The 18,551-nt window shown below is 43.9% G+C and overlaps 1 protein-coding gene across 2 annotated transcripts; it reads left to right on the top strand.

Annotated features, from left to right (window-relative positions):
* Positions 1–12,164: 12,164 nt before the first annotated feature.
* Positions 12,165–17,855, top strand: TAC1 (tachykinin precursor 1). 2 transcript variants are annotated; one of them, XM_065731553.1, is made up of 6 exons: positions 12,165–12,242; positions 12,776–12,910; positions 12,979–13,075; positions 13,601–13,624; positions 15,089–15,142; positions 17,199–17,855. In XM_065731553.1, exons 2-6 carry the CDS (start codon positions 12,791–12,793, stop codon positions 17,246–17,248), a joined length of 345 nt encoding a protein of 114 aa, XP_065587625.1. In that variant the 5' UTR covers positions 12,165–12,242; positions 12,776–12,790; the 3' UTR covers positions 17,249–17,855. The 2 variants fall into 2 exon arrangements, with proteins under 2 accessions (XP_065587625.1, XP_065587626.1); XM_065731554.1 differs by having other exon boundaries at positions 12,206–12,270; positions 12,754–12,910.
* Positions 17,856–18,551: the final 696 nt, after the last annotated feature.

Raw genomic sequence — 18,551 nt, 5'->3', positions numbered from 1 at the left:
GAGAATATCCACCAGATTCTGCCTGCATGGATGATGGATGGCCCATGCCACCACTTCAAAGAAATATATAAACATCTCTAGTGAGACTGCCACAGGTAAGGTTAATTTACAAGTTGTGCTCCTCTTAGATTAAAAAACAGGGTTTCTGACACAATGATGTAAAATATGAATGTATGGAGAAACACTAGTTTGTACCGAAAACAAATGAGATATTAGAACTAACTCTGTTTACAAATGTTTTCCCCTTAAGGGTAGAAAAAAACAAAAAGTTGCTGCAACTGTTTCTCTCTGTTATTGTACTAGCAGCCCTGGACAGGGCTTCCTCTTGAACAAATGCTGAACAGCCCTGATCACCAAAGGTACATTTATATGGCCTAAGCCAACAGCCTGATGTGCAAAAAATACTCACTGTGCTCCCCCTCCTCCTCTGCTCAGGATGCACAGCACTCTTTTTTGTGCTGTTTCATGTCCACCATCAATAACCCATCTTTCACAAAAAAAGTAGATTCATTTAAGAGTTTCCTGTATCTGGAAACGTTGGAAACTCTGAGGCTCTGCTTATCTTGTAGAGTGCTTAGCCAGAGTCTAGCCGCAGATCTTTCCCACCTCATACCACAGCTTCTTTTTTTGCCTGTCTTTTCGTCAGACAGCCCTTTGAACAGACAGTGGTACTGATGACAGGACAGCATTTGCTGCCACCATGCTGACAGGGACATGTGGATCTATAGCTACAATGGAGTAGCAAGAGAAGAGGGAATTAGAGATGCATTTCCCAAACTTAATTACTGCTGGTCTCCAAGTGCTTCCTACTCTACCACAGAAGAATTACATATGGAGCTCATCCTGTCCAACTCCTGCTCAGCAGTGTAATTTCTGACCAAGGAACTAATCTAAAATGAAGCACCTCACAACTTTTCTCCAGGTCCCAAACTACTGCTTTCTCCATACAAGCATTACCTCACACATGCAAGTCTGATCTGCAGTTCTACTTTCAGCATGCAGCCAGTTCTGCTTTACCTGCTTCCTCCTTTTCCTCAGTGCCTTGAATATTCTCATATGGTGGGGCTTCTTTTCACATTATGGGACTAGTGCAAGTCCTGGTCACCAGGACTTACCAGTGATTGAGGGCAAGTTGAAGACATGGTTTCAAACGTGGGTGTGTTTTTTAGCACTTTGGTGACCCCTTACCTGCATCATCCTTAAGAAGCCACAAAAGCTTCTTTCAGTCTTCCTCCAGGAAAACACTCAGTTTTCTGTATACACAGCTGCATTTGTCTACTTCATGAGGATCTTCATGCTTTATTTCTGTTGCCACCTCCTGGACAACAGGCACAGATCTTTTTCCACAGGTCTTGGTAGCACATGGGTAGTATGGCATTTGCTGAAGTCCTTGGAACACAGAAGAGCCACAGTTGCTCACTGTGCCACAGAGTCTGTTCTCCATGTGCAGCTGCAGCATAAAATTACAGACTCATCTCTGTTTGAGAGGAGGTAACAGATAATTTTAGGAATTTGACATCAAGGGAATTAAAGTGGTGCTTATGCCTTTTCTGGACTGGGAATGCTCTCCTAATCACTTCTTCTCTGAAAAGTCACAACTAAATCACTTATTCTGTAAAGCAGGTACATGAGAAATAAAATGCCCTTATGATGGAAGTAATGATACCCATGCAAAATCACTCTAGCCCTTAGATAATACATTAACAGGCATTTTTAGAGAAAAGGCTTTTGCTTACCTGATGCTTTCTATGATGTACATTTAACTATCTGTGTAGAGCTTGATTGTTCATTAATGGAAAAATTTATATCAAATCATAGTCTGCTAAGCCTTCGCTTTCAAAAGTTTGCATAAAAATGAGGTGCACAGTTTGATTCAGAAAGCAAATGCTGTCACGTTCTCTCTCAAGCAAAATATCAAGGGAGAAGTATAAAAAAGTAGAGAAAACTACTAATGTTTAATGAAATGCTTGAAAACTTACGAAAAACAGAATGCAAAATATGTCCTGAGGTAATAGACCTCAGATCTATGAGTAATGTTTTTTATCTTTGATGAGTCCAAATATACTTCATATGTTTTTCTTCATTTGAGGCACAAAACTTGAGGTAAGCTAATCAAACTAAGAATAATCATAACTAGTATTTATTCTGAATTATACATCTGCATATTAATGTGGAAGAATATAAATATTTAATGCGCATAAACTATTTTCATTCTAAGTTTGGGAGGAACATGTCCACTGCTCCAGCATTGCCCTGATGGGGGGATCTGTGCCTGTGACCTATCTGAACAAACATTTAAATCCCTACATGTCCAAATATCCACAGTTAACATTCTCAGAATGCAAAAATGTCTTCTTCTAAAGGTATCACTTGAATCCTAGCCATGTCCAGAAGCTAGCTGCTTAAGTATTGAAAGAGGTTTGGTCTGTACAAATCTCTGCAATTTCATTCCAAACTAGCCCCCAAGGAAGAGTCTTAACCTTCATTTATATGTTGATGTACTGCCTATAAAAATTGGGCCCAGCACCAATGTAGAAGGAAAACCACATAAGCTATGGGTTGGAAATAGTTCAGGAGAGGTACGAATGCGTTTATAAATCTTACAAGCACTGCAAAACACAAGATCACCTTTCTATCTAGTTTCTCTGACCTGTGCTTTACCTGAAGATTGCTGCCTTCCTTCTTTTCTCAACTTAAAAAAATAACTTAGCAATATACATTGCCTTTTATGCACTGCCCAGTGAATACACACCAATTATGGCAGATGCACATGTGAACCACATCTCAGATTAGATAAAATGAAGAGGGATGTTGTTTGCATGTGCAGAGACAAGATCAGGAAAGCCAAAGCACAGATGGAGCTGAACTTGGTGAGGGATGTGAAAAATAATAATGAGGTTCCCTCTCTGATTAATGAGGATGGAGAATTGGCTTCCTCAGATGTGGAAAAAGCTGAGGTGCTCACCTCATGTTTTGCCTCGGTCTTCACTGGTAGTCAGGCTCCCTGTGTCTGCCAGGACCTTGATCTTCTAGGTGTGGGTAAGAGGAGTGTTTTCCATCCCACTGTAACAGTGGAACAAGTCCGAGACCTCCTAGTGAAACTGAATGTATGTGGTTCCATGGGGCCAGATAATATGCATCCCAGGGTTCTGAGAAAGATGGCTGATGTGGTTGCTGAGCTGCTCTCCATCATATTTGGAAAATCATGGCTGACAGGTGAAATCCCCTGAGACTGGAAAAAGGGAAACATTACTGCCATTTTAAGAAAGGGAGAAAGGATGACCTGGGGAACTACAGCCTGGTCATCCTCACCTCTGTGCCTGGGAAGATCATGGAGCAGATCCTTCTGGGTACCATGTTAGGGCACATTCGAGACAAAGAGACGATCCAAGACAGCCAGCATGGCTTTAACAAGGGCAGATCTTGCCTGACCAATATGGTGGCCTTCTATGATGGAGTGATGGCACTGGTGGACCTGGAAGGGCGACAGACATCTACCTGGATTTCTGCAAATCCTTTGACATAGTCCCTCACCACATTCTTCTCTCTAAATTAGAGAAGTATGGATTTGAAAGATGGACTGTTCAATGGATTATGAACTGGTTGGCTGATAGCAGCTAAAGAGTTGTGATCAAAGGTTCTATGTCTAAGTGGGGGCCAATCACGAGTGGTGTCTTCCAAGGGTCAGTCTTGGGATTGGTGTTCTTCAGCATTTTCACCAATGACACAGATGATGGAATCAAGTGCACCCTCAGCAAGTTTGCAGGCAACACCACACTGAGTGGTGCAGTTGATACATTGGATGGAAGGGAAGCCATCCAGAGGAACATGGACAAGCTGGAGAAGTGGGCTCATGTGAACCTAATGAGGTTGAACCAGGCTTAATGCAAGGTGTTGCACTTGGGCGGGGGCAGTCTCAGGTATTTATACAGACTGGGAGAAGAACTCCTGGAGAGCAGCCCTGCAGAGAAGGACCTGGGTGTCCTGGTGGATGAGAAGCTGGATATGAATCAGCAGTACAGGCTTGCAGCCCAGAGGGGCAACTATATCCTGGGCTACGTTAAAAAAGGGGTCACCAGCAGGGAGAGGGAGGTGACTGTCCCTCTCTACTCAGCTCTTGTGAGGCCCCATCTGGAGTACTGCGTCCAGGCCTGGGGACCCCAGCACTAGAAAGACACAGAGCTCTTGGAATGGGTCCATAGAAGGGCCACTAAAGTGACTGTGAGCTAGAGCATCTCTCCTGTGAAGGTTGAGGGAACTGGGCTTTTAGCTTGGAGAAGAAAAGGCTCCTAGATACCTCACCGTGACCTTCCAATACTTGAAGGGAGCATATAAACAGGAGGGGGAACAACTATTTATATAGGTTGACAGTGCTAGTACAAGGGGGAATGGTTTTAAACTAAGACAGGGAGATTTAGGTTAGATATTAGGAGGAAGATTTTCACTCAGAGGGTGGTGATGCACTGGAACAAGTTGCCCAGAGAGGTTGTGGATAACCATCCCTGGAGGCATTCAAGGCAAGGCTGGATGTGGCTCTGAACAGCCTGGTCTGGTGGCTGACAACTCCGCCCATGGCAGGGGGTTGAAACTACATGATTTTTGATGTCTTTTTCAACCCAGGCCATTCTATGGTTCTATAATTCTACAATTCTATTGCAGCCCTTAGTTTTTAATGTACTTAAATGCAAAAACAAAACAAAACAAAATTAAAAAAATAGTAATTTTTTATGAAAGTATCTGAAGATTTCTCTAATTTGGAATATATGTGATGCTTGTGATATGGTTCTGTTCTTTGGAATAAAGCAGCATGTCACCTGATCTACATTTTACTAAATAGCCATTCCTTCCTCACAGTTTTGGATGCAGAGAGGCAATACTGCTTGCAGCATGCAGAGCACATACACCCAGCTACATGTGCAGCTGTGGGAATGAAAAGCCAGGCAGAATTGCAAGTTGGCAGGTTACACCGTAGGTAGTACAGCTGCAAACTTCTTTATCATTTCTGTTTGATTTCATTATTCTGGATGTCCTGGGAAAATCAGCTTTCCGGGAAACCATTCAGGGTGCCCTTTAATGATTAATACAAACTTCCAGAAAATATTTGCGTGCACGTACTACAGTGCATCTGTGAGGATACAGGCACTGAAGCAAAGCACAGACAATAAGGGCCAGCCCTTAATAATTCCTGATGCATCTTCTGATTAGCTAAAATACAATAATTTTGCCTTAACTGAATAATGCTATGAAGACAGATAAAAGTCACTTCTTATTGCTGCAATCAAGCAAAAAGGGGAAGAATTCAGCAGAAATAGAGATGCCTGCTCAAAGGCATGCATGAGTAAGGCTGGGCTATAAGCAAGGGGTCATAGACCTAACAAGTACTCTCCTCTACTGTGTGAAACCCGAAAGTATGAAAACTTCTGCTTCTACCCAATTGAAAATCTAGTACTGTTTTCCCTTATGAATACCTAAGACCATGATTTTGGCAGCTTCTTAGTTTAATAATTTCTTATTTTGTATCTCAGACATAGTAAATGCCTTAGTAAAAACATATAGTTGAATTGGACTGGAATTGGCAAGAGTATGAGTCTGGTGTGGGAATCTCATTTCAGATGAATACAAGGCTTACTCAGGGATGGTATCCCTCCTCCTTCTGCCACTGGAGGTCAGCTTGTTAAAGTGCTTTTATTATATGTGGCATGGTTTTAAATTTGCTGAGAAGTCAGCACAGCATGAATGGGAAAGAGTCACAGTGAGGCAAAGAAACTAATCAGATTAAATACCCTCACAACCTGATGAAGAATTCTCACATTTCCATGCCATCCAACAGCAACATGGTCACCTTCCTCCTTAGGAGACACTTTTGAACTGTAGCACCAATAACCCTTCTTTGGCTAGGCAGCAACTTTTGTAAAACTTCTGCATAATAAACAATGCCCATAAACACATTTCACACTTTATCTTTCTGGCTGAATGATTTGGTAGGAAGTGACCTACTTGAAAATGTACTTGTTACAGACATGAGCTTAGAACTCCAGGGTTTAAGAAAAATGAATGTATTATAAGGTTGAAATAAGGTTGGAAGAGAAGATGCCAAGCCATAGAAATGTGTTTTACTTCAAGTGATTATCAAAGCAGCATGAAAGATAGTCCTTGCTATTTTCTCCCATTGTCTACCTCCTCCCTCCCCCCAAACGCCCCCTTTATTTGAGTATCTGAACTTCTTAGATCTTCCATATATTTCTTTCTTCGTCAATATTTTTTTCTTTATTTCACTTTTATCTCACCATCCACAATGCCACCTTCAAGACCAAGTTCACAGATGTTTGTTCCAGGAATGCCAGATTACTTTTACAAGTTCATAAAATCACAGAATCACCAAAGTTGGAAAATACCTCCAAGATCATTCAGTCCAACTGTCTACTTACAACCAATATTTCCCCACTAAATCATGTGCCTCAGTACAACATCTAAACATTTTTTTAACAACTCCAGGGATAGTGACTCAACCACCTCCCTGGGCAGCCCAATCCAGCACCTAACCACTCTTTCAGATAAGTGATTTTTTCCTAATACCCAACCTGAATCTCCCCTGATGCAACTTGAGACCATTTCCTCCAGTCCTATTGCTAGTTACATGGGAGAAGAGGCCAACCCCCACCTCACCACAACCTCCTTTCAGGTTGGAGAGAGCAATAAGGTTGTTGCACAGGCTTTGATACATGGACTAAGAATTTAGAAGGAAGTCTTATAAAAATTGTAAAGTAAACAAAAAGCAGGAAAGCCATAAATAAAATCATTGAGGACTTCAAAGGCTGGTGGAGACGTGGTGAGATTCTGTTGGCATACAAGGAAGGAAAGAGTGAGACGCACCAAATGCAAACAAGGAAGAAGATAGTGTTATAGATTTGTGAAAGCTGTTTGACATAGCTATTACAAAACTATTAGTTGCAGGAAGATCATATCATTTAAATTTCAGCTGAAACTGTAGCCCTTTATCCTCCTAAATCTTTTTCAAATGTGCTGCATTTCTGAGAGAAAATATTAATATTCAATGAAGATGCATGATTGAATTATCTTGTTTCTAACAGGAGGCATAAAAGGGAAGGATTCACGAGTGTTTGATCCCAAGTTGAGAAAATGTTTCAATGAACCACAGATTGTACCAGAGACGAGCAGTATTAATCAGTATTAATCCCTTTCTGCTTTTGTAATGAACACTGGAAGCTGTGGGGATCAGCAGGAGGACCCAATATCAAACAAGCCAGGTACTCAGCATGATGATGACAGGTTCTGGAGACAACATCAGATATTCATGTGGGTGTTGAAAACAGGACAAAGAAATTGGTTTTGATGATCCATCTGCAGAATTGCTCAAGACCAAGGTTAATTTTGCAAGGCTCTCTGCGAGAAGATTGTTCTTCCTGCAGAAAAGCTTTAATGAAGGTGTGCTAGGGCTGATTAAAAATCAACTTTTTAATTTCACCTGCTTAAGAAGAAAGCTTAAACCTTCCCTTTTTCCTCACAGGTCACTGTGAAGAAGTTGTCATGTAAGCTTGGACAACCAAAGCAAAAAGCCTTAGAGTGAGAGCTCCAGACTCATAAGGTTTCATTTGAATCAAATCAACTGATTTATAAATATACTTGTAATCTAATAAGTGTTCAGGAGACAAACAGGGTCTCTGTTTGCAGCAGAACAAAGCAGTGTCAGCAGTTATTTGCCAAGAGTGATGAACTTGGTTAATTTAAACATCTGTTCCTTGGCTGCTCTATGTCCTTTGCATTGCAATGGGAGTTCACACTTCAGCTTTTCTGGTTGAGCTCAGAACTGTGATGCTCATAATATGCCTGAGCTTCCAGGAATAGTTTGTGCCACATCTCGTGGTTGTCCCATGCCATTCTGTTGGTTATGGTAAATATGGAAAAAATACACTTAGATTCATGGTTTATAGAGACTGATGTCTTTGTGAAGTTAATACCATTCTGTATTTGCTATAGTGTTGTTAGAATGGCGTTTGCTGCTCACTTCCTGAACAAAAACCAGCAAATATCATGTCTCCCACGCTTCTAAACAAAATTGTTTGTAGAACAATGGTTAGGCATGTCAGAGGAGCTGCAAGTCCAGATCTGATTGCTTACAGTCAGCCTGAATGAAAACAGAAGCAGAAATGCCACAGTTTGGGCAGTTCCTCAGCCCTGCCATCAACAGATGGCATCCATGGGCAATGGACAGCAACCCTCCTGCTCCTCCTCACCAGCTGCCCCCAGCTTCTGCTCTGCTCCATGCACAGGTGGCTTAGTGTGGCTTTGCTGCTCTCTGAGCTCAAAATGGTTGAAGGTAAATGTTAGTCTCCTCCAAGAACATGCTTTGAAACATTACATGATGTGTTTATAGTCTGTATCTTAACACTCTGGCATTCATTTATTTCAGCTGGTCTAAGCTGTTCACCTCAGTTAGTATGGTCAACGTGGAGTTAATGAAGCTCTCTAGGTAAGAAGCAATTGACACAAGTGGCTTAGCAGGGCTGAGAACAGCAATAGGAGTGTGAAAAACCACGGGGATCGTAAGAGTGGGAACACTATTGTCTTTTCAAAATTAGAACAAAAGACCAATATTGGCATTTCCAGTTGTTGCTCAGATGATTGTGATATCAGCTTTTCTTCCTTCTGTACCTGGCCAGAAAAAGGTAATCCATGGCACAGAGATCTCATTGCTTCACTTTACCTGTCTGTGAACACAATGTATTTGACCCTACAATGTACGATTTCACAAGCAGTAGAAGAATTTCTCACTCTCTTTTTGCATGGAGAGAAAGAGACAGAGATGCACAATTATCACATACGCCTCACATGCATTAGTATGTTCAGGCATATGCTGTAGAACTATAAGCCTTCATTAAAAGAAAACAAGCCAACAAATTTGTAATGTAAAATTTAAATACAGGTGAAAGTAATTTGCTAAGCTGGCTACAGTTAATTACAAAATCAGACTGTCGTTGTGAGCTCTGCTATTTTTTCCAGCGCCACTTCAATGCTTTGCCAGTAAATAATTTTACAGTGTCAAAATCCATCACTGCATAACAAAGACACTGCATCTGTGATCAAAATCATTCTATTTCCCCTGGAGACACATATCTATGAAAAATTTAAGAGGTCATCAGTCACGGTCTCTTTTCAATATTTATAATGTTACAGCTCGGGATAAGAACATTTCTGTTCTTGTCACAACAGAAATCAGTCTGATCTATACGAAAATAAATAAATAAATAAATAATGCATCACTGTGCTTAGGTAGAATGCATCTCATCCCTTGTTTTGGAAGTTATATAAAATAGCTATGGCTCGCTCTGTTACTTTCAGATAGCTTGTAAAGGGATGAAAATAGCTGTCAATACAAATGGGACTCAGGCTCCAGGTTTAAGTATCTAGCACATTATTATATTGCATAAAAACTTGGAAGAACAATGTCAGATGCATTCATCTTGTGTCAAGTGCTCTGAAATTTTACATCCTCTAACAATTCAGATATGCATTATACTCAAAATCTTTCATGGCTACATTTAATTCGTTATTTTTCCAGAGCACATTAGCTGTTTGTTGATGGTAGAAGAATCACTTGATAATAGTACAGCAGCTATTGTGTCTTATCATTAACTATTGGACTTTTTACTGGAAACCAAAGCATCATCATAAAATCCAAATAAACATTTCACAAAGCTCATCATGGAGGATGCATTATATTAAACTCATCTGAAAAGAAACTCTCTGAGGTGTGTTTCATAGGCACTTGCTTCCCAATTTTTTCCATTAGTGTCAAGATTCAAGCCACAATAAGCGCCTTTAAGCTGGTTCCTCAGCTCAATTAGAGAAATGTCTGGATAATAACTCCAATGGTGCCTTTCTCTGTCACTTCCATGGAAATTTTGACCACTCTTTGGCTTATCACAGGTCTAATGATCTCCTGATTAAGGAACAGAAGTCTTTGTATTGGCTAATACACATCTCACAACCTAAGTGCACCAGAGGACAGGATCTGTGCAGTGAGGATGGGGTGGACATTCAGGGTAGATACTATGTGCCCACACTCACAATCTCACATATTTATTTGCAAGGTAACGCTTAAATATTAACTCACTAATATTGTGAGAGGACATTCGCTTTTATTTCTGACATTTGCTACCTGTTTGTGCAAGTAGCACAAAGACAGGAGCTCCAGCTGCTCCCAGGTTGAGATGTGGCTCTTCCTGCCCTACCTCCTACTTCCCCTTCATGTGAAAAATCAACTCAGAAACTCTCTCTAGGAATCAGTATTCCTCATTAGCCAGGAAATATGCTCACTTCTTGAAAAGTCCATAGTGTAATGTCCAGGTATTGCAGGTCAAAGAAAGATTAAGCAGTCAATTTGTTTTAGAAACAGAGAAAAAGTGAGCTTGACCTATTACTCATTTCTCCACTCCCACCCAAACTATTAGATAAGTCTGATATCAAGTGCTTGAATTCATTAACATTTCTGAAGAATAGAGGAGACTGAAACACATTCCTTTTAATTTTCCATCTCATGCTGTCTCTGAAGAAAGAAACTCCTTGTAATTTCATATGTTGAGCTCTGGTTGCATCCATTTTGATGAACTGCTGGACTGCAGAACAGAGAGAACTTGCCAGTTCAAACACATCAAACTGATCGTAGCTCAGACTCCTGGCTGATAGAATTGACTTCAGAGGAAGCTCAGAGCTCCGGGTACTTCTGTAAAGCATGAGGTTTTCCAGAAGAGTGTAGATCTGGCACTGAGGGACACGGTTCAATGGGTATGGTGGATGGGTCAGTGGTTGGACTAGATGATCTTGGTGGTCTTTTCCAACTTGAATGATTCTGCGACACTCACAGGATTGCCAAACCTAGGGTGATATACCTGACCTCTAGGTCTTTAGTCATTATGGTAAACAGAAACAGCATAAGGAAAGAACACAACAAAACAATTTTCCATCAACGCTCTTCAAAGTTCATCTAACAAGGAGAACACTGCAAAGCTGTAACAGGAAAACATGATGGTTTGGGCTCCCCAGGGTTGCTGAAGTGTCATTCTAGTCACCTGCTGACGAGCAGAAGGAGGAGCACTCACACTGCCCATGCTGGGGGTGCCAGAACAGGGGCCTGAGGTGCATATGGTCACTGTGCTGCCCTGGGCCTCCCTGTGGGTAGGATATAGGGGAAAATTTCTTCTCAAAAGGAAAAGGGAGGCACTGGAATAGGATGCCCAGGGAGGTGGTGGAGTCATCGTCCCCAGGGACATTTAACAACCATGTAGATGTGGCTCTGAGGGACATGACTACTGGGCATGGTGGAGATGGGTTGGAGTTGGACTAGATGTTTGTGGTATTTTCCAATTGTAATGATTCTATGACTCTATGTTCCTCAGCCCCTGCATCGGGCAGCCCCTGTTGCCTATTGAAGGAGCTGCATCCTTCCCTCCCCATGTGCCGAGTCCTGCACACACTCCGTGTTGGGCAGAAGCAAATGCCAGGCTGTCTTTTGGGAAATACTTCGGGAACTGGGGAGCATTTCTGTTGAACAGGGAGGCCTGGAGTCAGTCACACCTCTAATCAGCAGACGAGGTGCTGGGTCCCCACTTGGCCCCACGGTTACCTCCCAATTAACCTCAGAGACGAAGTTCTGCACCTCAGTGGGAACACCTTACAGCAAGCAGAGGGACGGTACCAGAGAGCTGATCTCAGCACCCGAGCGATCTCCTCTTGCTCAGGAGCTCCTACCAAACCGCACAGAGAGCACGATGCTGCAGGTAGGGAGCCCGTCCTGGAGAGGCAGCGAAAGCGTTTGTCACATCGGAGCGGCCAGAACGTTCTCACTGCTCCGTGCCCGTGTGTCCCCGCCGCTCCGAGGGCAGCCCCGGAGGTCCCCGCGTCCCATCCCTCCCCGCTGCTCCCCCCGGCCGTGCCTTCTCCCTATACCCGCTCCACGCGCCCGTACCCGCTCCTATATCCCCGGCTCGGTCCGGGCGGGGGGAGCGGCCCCGGGAAGCCCCGGGAGGCGCGGCGGGAGCTGGGGGCGGGGGCTGCCGGCCGGGGCGGGGGCTGGAGCGGGGCTGGGACGATAAAAGCGGGGGTAATTGCATTTAGGCAAATGAGGCAGCCTCGGCCCTCCCCGTCGCCAGGTCTATAAAGTGCGGAGCGCTCCCGCGGGCGGCCAATGCGCGGCGAGCAGCGGCCGGCTCCCGCTGCGAACGGTGCGTGTCCGTATGTCCGTCCGTCAGCGTGTGCCTGCAGGCGTGAGGGTGCGTGTCTGTGTGCTTGGATGGATGCGCGTCTGTCTGTGTGATGCGTGGGGCTGTGAAGCTGTCTAGGAGAAAGAGTGCCTGCATGCGCTTGTGTGTCCGCACCTGTGTGCTGCATGTGCCAGCCTGGTTTGGGGTGTATTTGGTGGTGTGTGCAAGCATCCCTGGACAGTGCGTGTTGAGAGCTGTGTGTGTGTGTGCAGCTCGGGTACGCGACGGGTGAGCTTGGAAGTAGGTGTACGTGGGTAGCTGTGCATATATGTGAGGGTGTGTCCAGATGCACGCATCTGTATGTGAGGGTGTGTGTCCATATAGCTCTGTGCCCCTGTCTGAGGACAGGTGCGCCTGGATGCATGTCTGTGTGCTGTGGTGCCCAGTTGTAGGATGTATGCACATCTGGGGCTGCAGGTGTGTGCTCTGCTCCTGAGTGTGAACATGTGTAGGTGTCTGGGGTACCCTGCAGGCGCTTACCCTGCACCCCACAGGACGTCAAGGCGGCCATGAGGCTCCCACTGGCTTTCACTGTGCTGCTGCTGGCCTCTACACGGGCACTGGCTGACGAGGTGGCTGCCCCCGATGACCTCAGCTACTGGGCAGACTGGGCTGACAGCGAGCAGAAGGTGAGTGCCGAAGTTGTGGGCTGAGTGGGTGCTGGGGCTACGCTGAGTGCCACGCTATCACCCTGCAGGAGGAGCTGCCGCTGCCCCTGGAGCATTTTCTGCAGAGGATGGCAAGGAGACCCCGGCCCCAGCAGTTCTTTGGCCTCATGGGAAAGCGGGATGCGGGTGAGAGGGGTAGGGTACCCCTGCATGCTTTGCCAGCACCCATCCACACTCCTCAGAGGTCCCTTTCCCTTCTCACACCTTATGTTTTTCTCCAGAGTTTTCTTGTTGCTTGTTCAAGTTTAGTATAAGACAAACCCCCTACCAGAAAAGAGTGGGCTTAGCATTGAAGAGCTGAGTACACACCAGCAAGGAGTGTGTCAGCACCTTCAGGTCGGTGTGTGTGCCACTGGGTGCCCTGAGCATGGAAGCACCTGTGTGCACAGCTTCCTGAGCTGAGAGCTGCTCAAAGCCACCTGGCAGCATGTGGGTTTGTCTGACACAAGATTTTGTTGTCTCTTCAGAAAGAAGTGCAATTGTAAACATCATTTTTGATTTTCCTTAAGTCTCTGGAGCATGCTTGGTGTTGTTTCTGTATTTGATGCTTTAAAGTACTGCAGGAGCATTGTATGTGTTTGCCTGTTTTTGGTCTTTTTTTTTTTTTCAACCATTCTTTCCTTTTTTTTTTTCCTTTCCTCCTCCAACCAGGATATGGCCAGATCTCTCACAAAAGTAAGTTAAAAAATGTAAACATTTTAAATAATTATGCAAAGACACTTTGATGAAGAGCAGCGTGTTTCAGGGTGCAGGTGGCTCAGCTTAGCTGAGAGATGGCAGTACTAGAGGTGGATCACTGCTCTGTTAGGCAGAACACCCCATGGTCGTGTCTCAAACCTGTACTCAATATGAGCCGCCACTAGCTCTGAGATCTCAGTGCACATTAAAGTGAGGATGCTGCAGCTCTTAATTTCTCTGGGGGAAGGGGAGGCTCACTGCCAGGCTCGGAGAAGAGCAATTAAGACAGCAAACTCTGGAAGATTAGAATTGTGAATTCCCAAATCCCTGAGAATGATTCCAGGGATAAGTGAGATGCCGTGAGGTGCTTCATGTGCTGAACGGGTGTGAGTCAGCCCCACTCACAGCAGCACTGGCTGGTGATCTGCCCTTCAAAGAAGGAGAATCCAACACAGAGAGCACTAAGCGTTTTGTGCTTTGTGTCTGTGCCGCACCAAGTGGGAGGTGGTGTCAGCAGTGTGCTGTAACCTGCTTGCGCACAGGGACAGATGTATTCTCTACCTGAAGATGCTTAGATGGATCTGGAAGACCTGACCAGTCAAAAATAGTTTTCTTGTACTTTGTGAGACCTCCTCTGCCCACAGAGGTCAATAAGGGCTGTGTTTATGACTGGGATTATTTATTGGAAGACCAATTAAAGAGTCAAACAGCCTGCTGGCTGAAGTAAAAAAAACTGCAGCCTTCTGCAGCTGCTTCAGCTCGTGTTAATGCCTGCGAGGTCCGAAATTCATCCTCTGGGCCTGTAGGTGAAGTAGCCAGGCAAAATCCTTTTCAAAGAGAGATCCGTTTGCCCCAAAAGTCAGCTTAAAGAAACAAGAATGGCTCCTTTTCCACCCTTACCTGAACTACAGCTGTTGCCACATCTGATATGTGCTGGAGGCCAAAAGCTGAAGTAATTTATCCTCTACAAATCCAGTGACCTGGGGAGTGCTAACAGACCAGGGAGGTAATAAATATTCCGAAAATAGAGCCGGGCTGTCTGACTTAGACATGGCCAGACAGAATCCCACTGGTTCCATCTCTAGTAAGGCTCTGCCTGGGTGGTGAGGAGGGTTTCCTTCCTTGTTACATGGAGGAAAACCCCTGCAGGTAGAGTAGGTGCATCATCCAGATGAGAGCTCTGCCAGGACACTACCTTTGGCAAAATACATCAAAATTGTATTGGGAAAGGATTAAGAATCAGTTATTGGTTGTTGTTTTTCTATCATATTTAAACAAACAGAAGAAACATATGTCGATCTGAGTCAATAACCAATATTTATTCTCCGTGCACTGAGAATGGCATGAAAAATGAGTATGTGAGATAAATGGTTTTGAAGTCTGTCTTTCTTCCTTGTGAGAATGTGTTGAGAGCCTGCCTATTTAAAATGAATTAAAACACCTCCAAATATATTTTTGCAGGGCATAAAACAGACTCCTTTGTTGGACTTATGGGCAAAAGATCTTTAAATTCCGGTATGTATGGGACTGAATCAGTACTCAAATACACAGCCACTTAAATCTGCTGCCTCTGTTCTCTCCCACGGTCTGGTAGAAGACCGCTCTCTGAGAGTGGAGTAGGCCTTTCTGAACCCAGATGTGTCAGAGTGCCCCTGTCCCTGCTTCTCAGTGTGGCTGGGCCTGCTGCCAGCTGTCACTAAGCAGGTGAAGTCAGGTGATGGTCCCCAGGGCGCTTTCCTCACTCCCCTGTCCTTGTCAATGCGTGTTCTTCTTGTCTCTGAGGTGCTATGTCAAGAAAGAGACACCTTACTGATGCACTAGGGAAAAAAATCAGAGGCTGAAAACATGAACCTGTTTTAACTTGCACATCAATTCCAGATCTCCTAAATAAAGGGATTTTCTCTTTGTCTCTGCAGATAACTATTCCTCAGATTTAGAGCAGGAGATGAAAGAGCAGAGTACCTAACTGCAGATCAAGCTGTTAGACATACCTAGCCTTTTCTGGCTTTTAATTTTACCCCCCAAATGGAAAACAAACAAAAAACCACACTTAAATCCTTGAATGAATACTGTGAATTTCTACTATTTTCCCATAGCACTTGTGGAGGGCAGAGCCTTTCTCCCTCATGAGCACAGGCCCTGCAGATGATTCTGGGCTGTCAGGAGCTCCAGCTCTGCTGTGGGGCTGTGATGAAGAAATCCCTCACTGTGAACCATGAAGTATCAGTTAATTCCCTAGTATAGGAATTTAAAAAGAGAAAGAAATATCCAAACAAACCACACACTAATGCCTATTTCATGCCTGTGAAATAGTTTTCTCTGTTTTGTTAAATGGATGATAAAGGTGTCAGCTAGTAATTTAACTTTTATATTATGTGGATACATGCTGTGATCTACATTCTGCAATTATGGTTGTCAGGAACTTTTATTTTCAATTAATCCCCGTTCAGACTAGTAATATTGCTCTCTGCATCATTTTGCAAATTGCTATGTATCATGAATAATTTCGTACAATTTTATCTGCGGTGGCAATAGCTATTAAATACATAATACCTGTAAATATCTCTGCTATCATAAAAGTAAATAGCCTGAAAGTAACAAATGGGGTTTGTAATCCCAGTGGAAACATTTACATGAGTATGAGGATGCTCTATGCAGCAAATGTTTAAAAAAGGCAAAGATTTGATTGCTCTGATTTCAAAATTGATGGTATATTTGGGATACTGTGCTGTAGTATTTATCTGTAACAAAGGAAGGTAATTAAGTTTCACCATGCTGAGCTGTGTAATGCTGGTTACTGTGAAAAACCACTCCTCACTGTGATGGTGACACTCAGAAGTGCCAGCTCCTGTAGCACCGTGTGCACATGCATGGCTGGGCTTACATACGCTCTGGGGTGCTTCCTTGGGGTTACAGCAGAGATGTCCCTGGTGTCTGGCTCTGCCTGGAAGTGCTCTGCAGAGCTCCCTCGTGTTAAGGCAGCAAGGAGGAAAGCTCTCCTACCACTGCTGTTTTGCTGAAGACCACTGTACGTGGCAGTGGCCCATGGGGTGCTCTGAGTTTTGCCTAGCTCCTGCTGCAGCGCTTGGTAAAACATATTGCTGTGAGCATGGGCTGGAGGTAGGAACAATTAAAGCTGGGGACAGGAGGTGGGAATGTCTGTACAGAAAGTCCTTTAGACTCAGGCATCAATCTGAGAGCCCAGGTCCACTCTACTCAGTGAAATACTGTAAGGTGAAGAGGTTCTGAGCTAAAAGTACTTGCAGCAGCTCATAGATGAGAAGAGGCACAGTCCCTCAGCATCCAGAAGGACTGCACAGTCTGAGGGGCAAGGCCAAATTAAGCAGCTAGGAGCTGTGCCAGGACCCCAGGTCTCTGCCTGGGAGTGGAGGCTGGTGGCAGTCTCTGAGCAGCTCTGTGGGGCATCACTGGGCGGGGGGGATCTTGGGGACAGGGCAGGACATGTTCCCATGGAGCTGCAGCCTCCGTGCTCCCTGGCTGCAGGGGCCACATAGGCTATGGGCTTATGCAGGGCTGTGTGACATGCCTCATGCTATTCTGCTTCTTGCAGGATCCTCTGAAAGGAGCATAGCACAGAATTACGAGCGAAGGCGTAAATGAGACGTTCCTGCGTGTAATTTATTAAACTTCATTTGTTCCAATGGCCAATGCAGTGTAATATAAACTAACCACTGTATGGAATAATTATTTATTTAACAACAATTAATGTTTTTGCATTGTTTTTATTTTATTTTGTTTGAGTTAAACGTTCAATAAAATGATTATTTTTCATATAGTGGCAGCGATGTATGTTGCGTAGGAACATTGCGGTCCTGCAAGGACATCTCCTTCAGAACCAGCGACCTAGGTGACGTCTCACAACAAAGCACATTGTTCTATATGACCTGTAGAGTTATGTTCACCAAACAAAGGAAAGGTTCTTTTGTTCATCAGAAGTGAGTCTGTATCAGCTTCACAACCGCGCAGAACAGAGCTGATGTACAGTCTAGTGCCTCAGTTTGTTTTCATGGTTTATAATGTACTGTACTTTCTGTATCAAAATATATTTGTATCATTGCAGCATGTTTTACGTTTTGTGACTACGTATCTATATATTTTAAAAAGGAGGGAGGGGTAAGGTTTGAATGTGAACCTGAGGTCTTCATTTCACAGTCTGGAATTTTATGATAGTAACATTTTAAATAAAATCTACAATGGGGATTTTGCAACATACTTCCTTTGGTGATAGCGATGACGTTATTTCCAGAATGAGACACGGGTCCAAGCAGCTGATCTCAGATTAGATAACACAGTGGTGTAATGACTTCCTTTTGCAGGGAGGCTGTGGGCCTCCTCCTGTAGGTTTGGTGAAAGCTTTGGGGGATTTGCTACTGGAGGCAGCAGTTCTAGGTCACTCAAGGTGCCATCGAGCCTCACCCCTATGGAAACCAAGGCGTGCACTGACTGAGTGAGAAGGGCCCACTGAGTCCTCCAGCTCATTGGCTGTGGATTTCATCCACTACTGTCTGTTATTTGAAAGCCAAGCTTTTAATAATTTGTAGCCCTCTGATTCACAATAAAAACACCTGTTGACTTGAACCAAAGCAGTGTAAGAGGAAAAACATGTGGGTATAATTACCTTTTTAATTAAAATGTCTGGTTACTATATTTCCAGACAGTCCCAAAATGCTGTGTACACCTCTCCAGCTGCCAGAGCATGTGGAGATCTATTTTTTTTCCCCATCTGCTAAAAACTATCACTCTCTGATGCATTCATACAACCCTTCGTTACAGACTAATCAGCAGTAAAAACAGACAGTATATACAAGCTGAAATAAGTAGTAAAGGATTAACTGTCGCTGTTTTCCATTTTTGAAGTGAACTCAGCAATATTTTCTAGTTTATCTGAGGCATTCCCACAGCT

This window comes from Cyrtonyx montezumae, unplaced genomic scaffold (assembly GCF_038088225.1).
Source record: "Cyrtonyx montezumae isolate F1298 unplaced genomic scaffold, pur_monq_1.0 scaffold_14, whole genome shotgun sequence".
Taxonomy (NCBI): domain Eukaryota; kingdom Metazoa; phylum Chordata; class Aves; order Galliformes; family Odontophoridae; genus Cyrtonyx; species Cyrtonyx montezumae.
The sequence above is the reverse complement of the archived record's forward strand: the minus strand, read 5'-3'. Positions and strand labels throughout refer to the sequence as shown.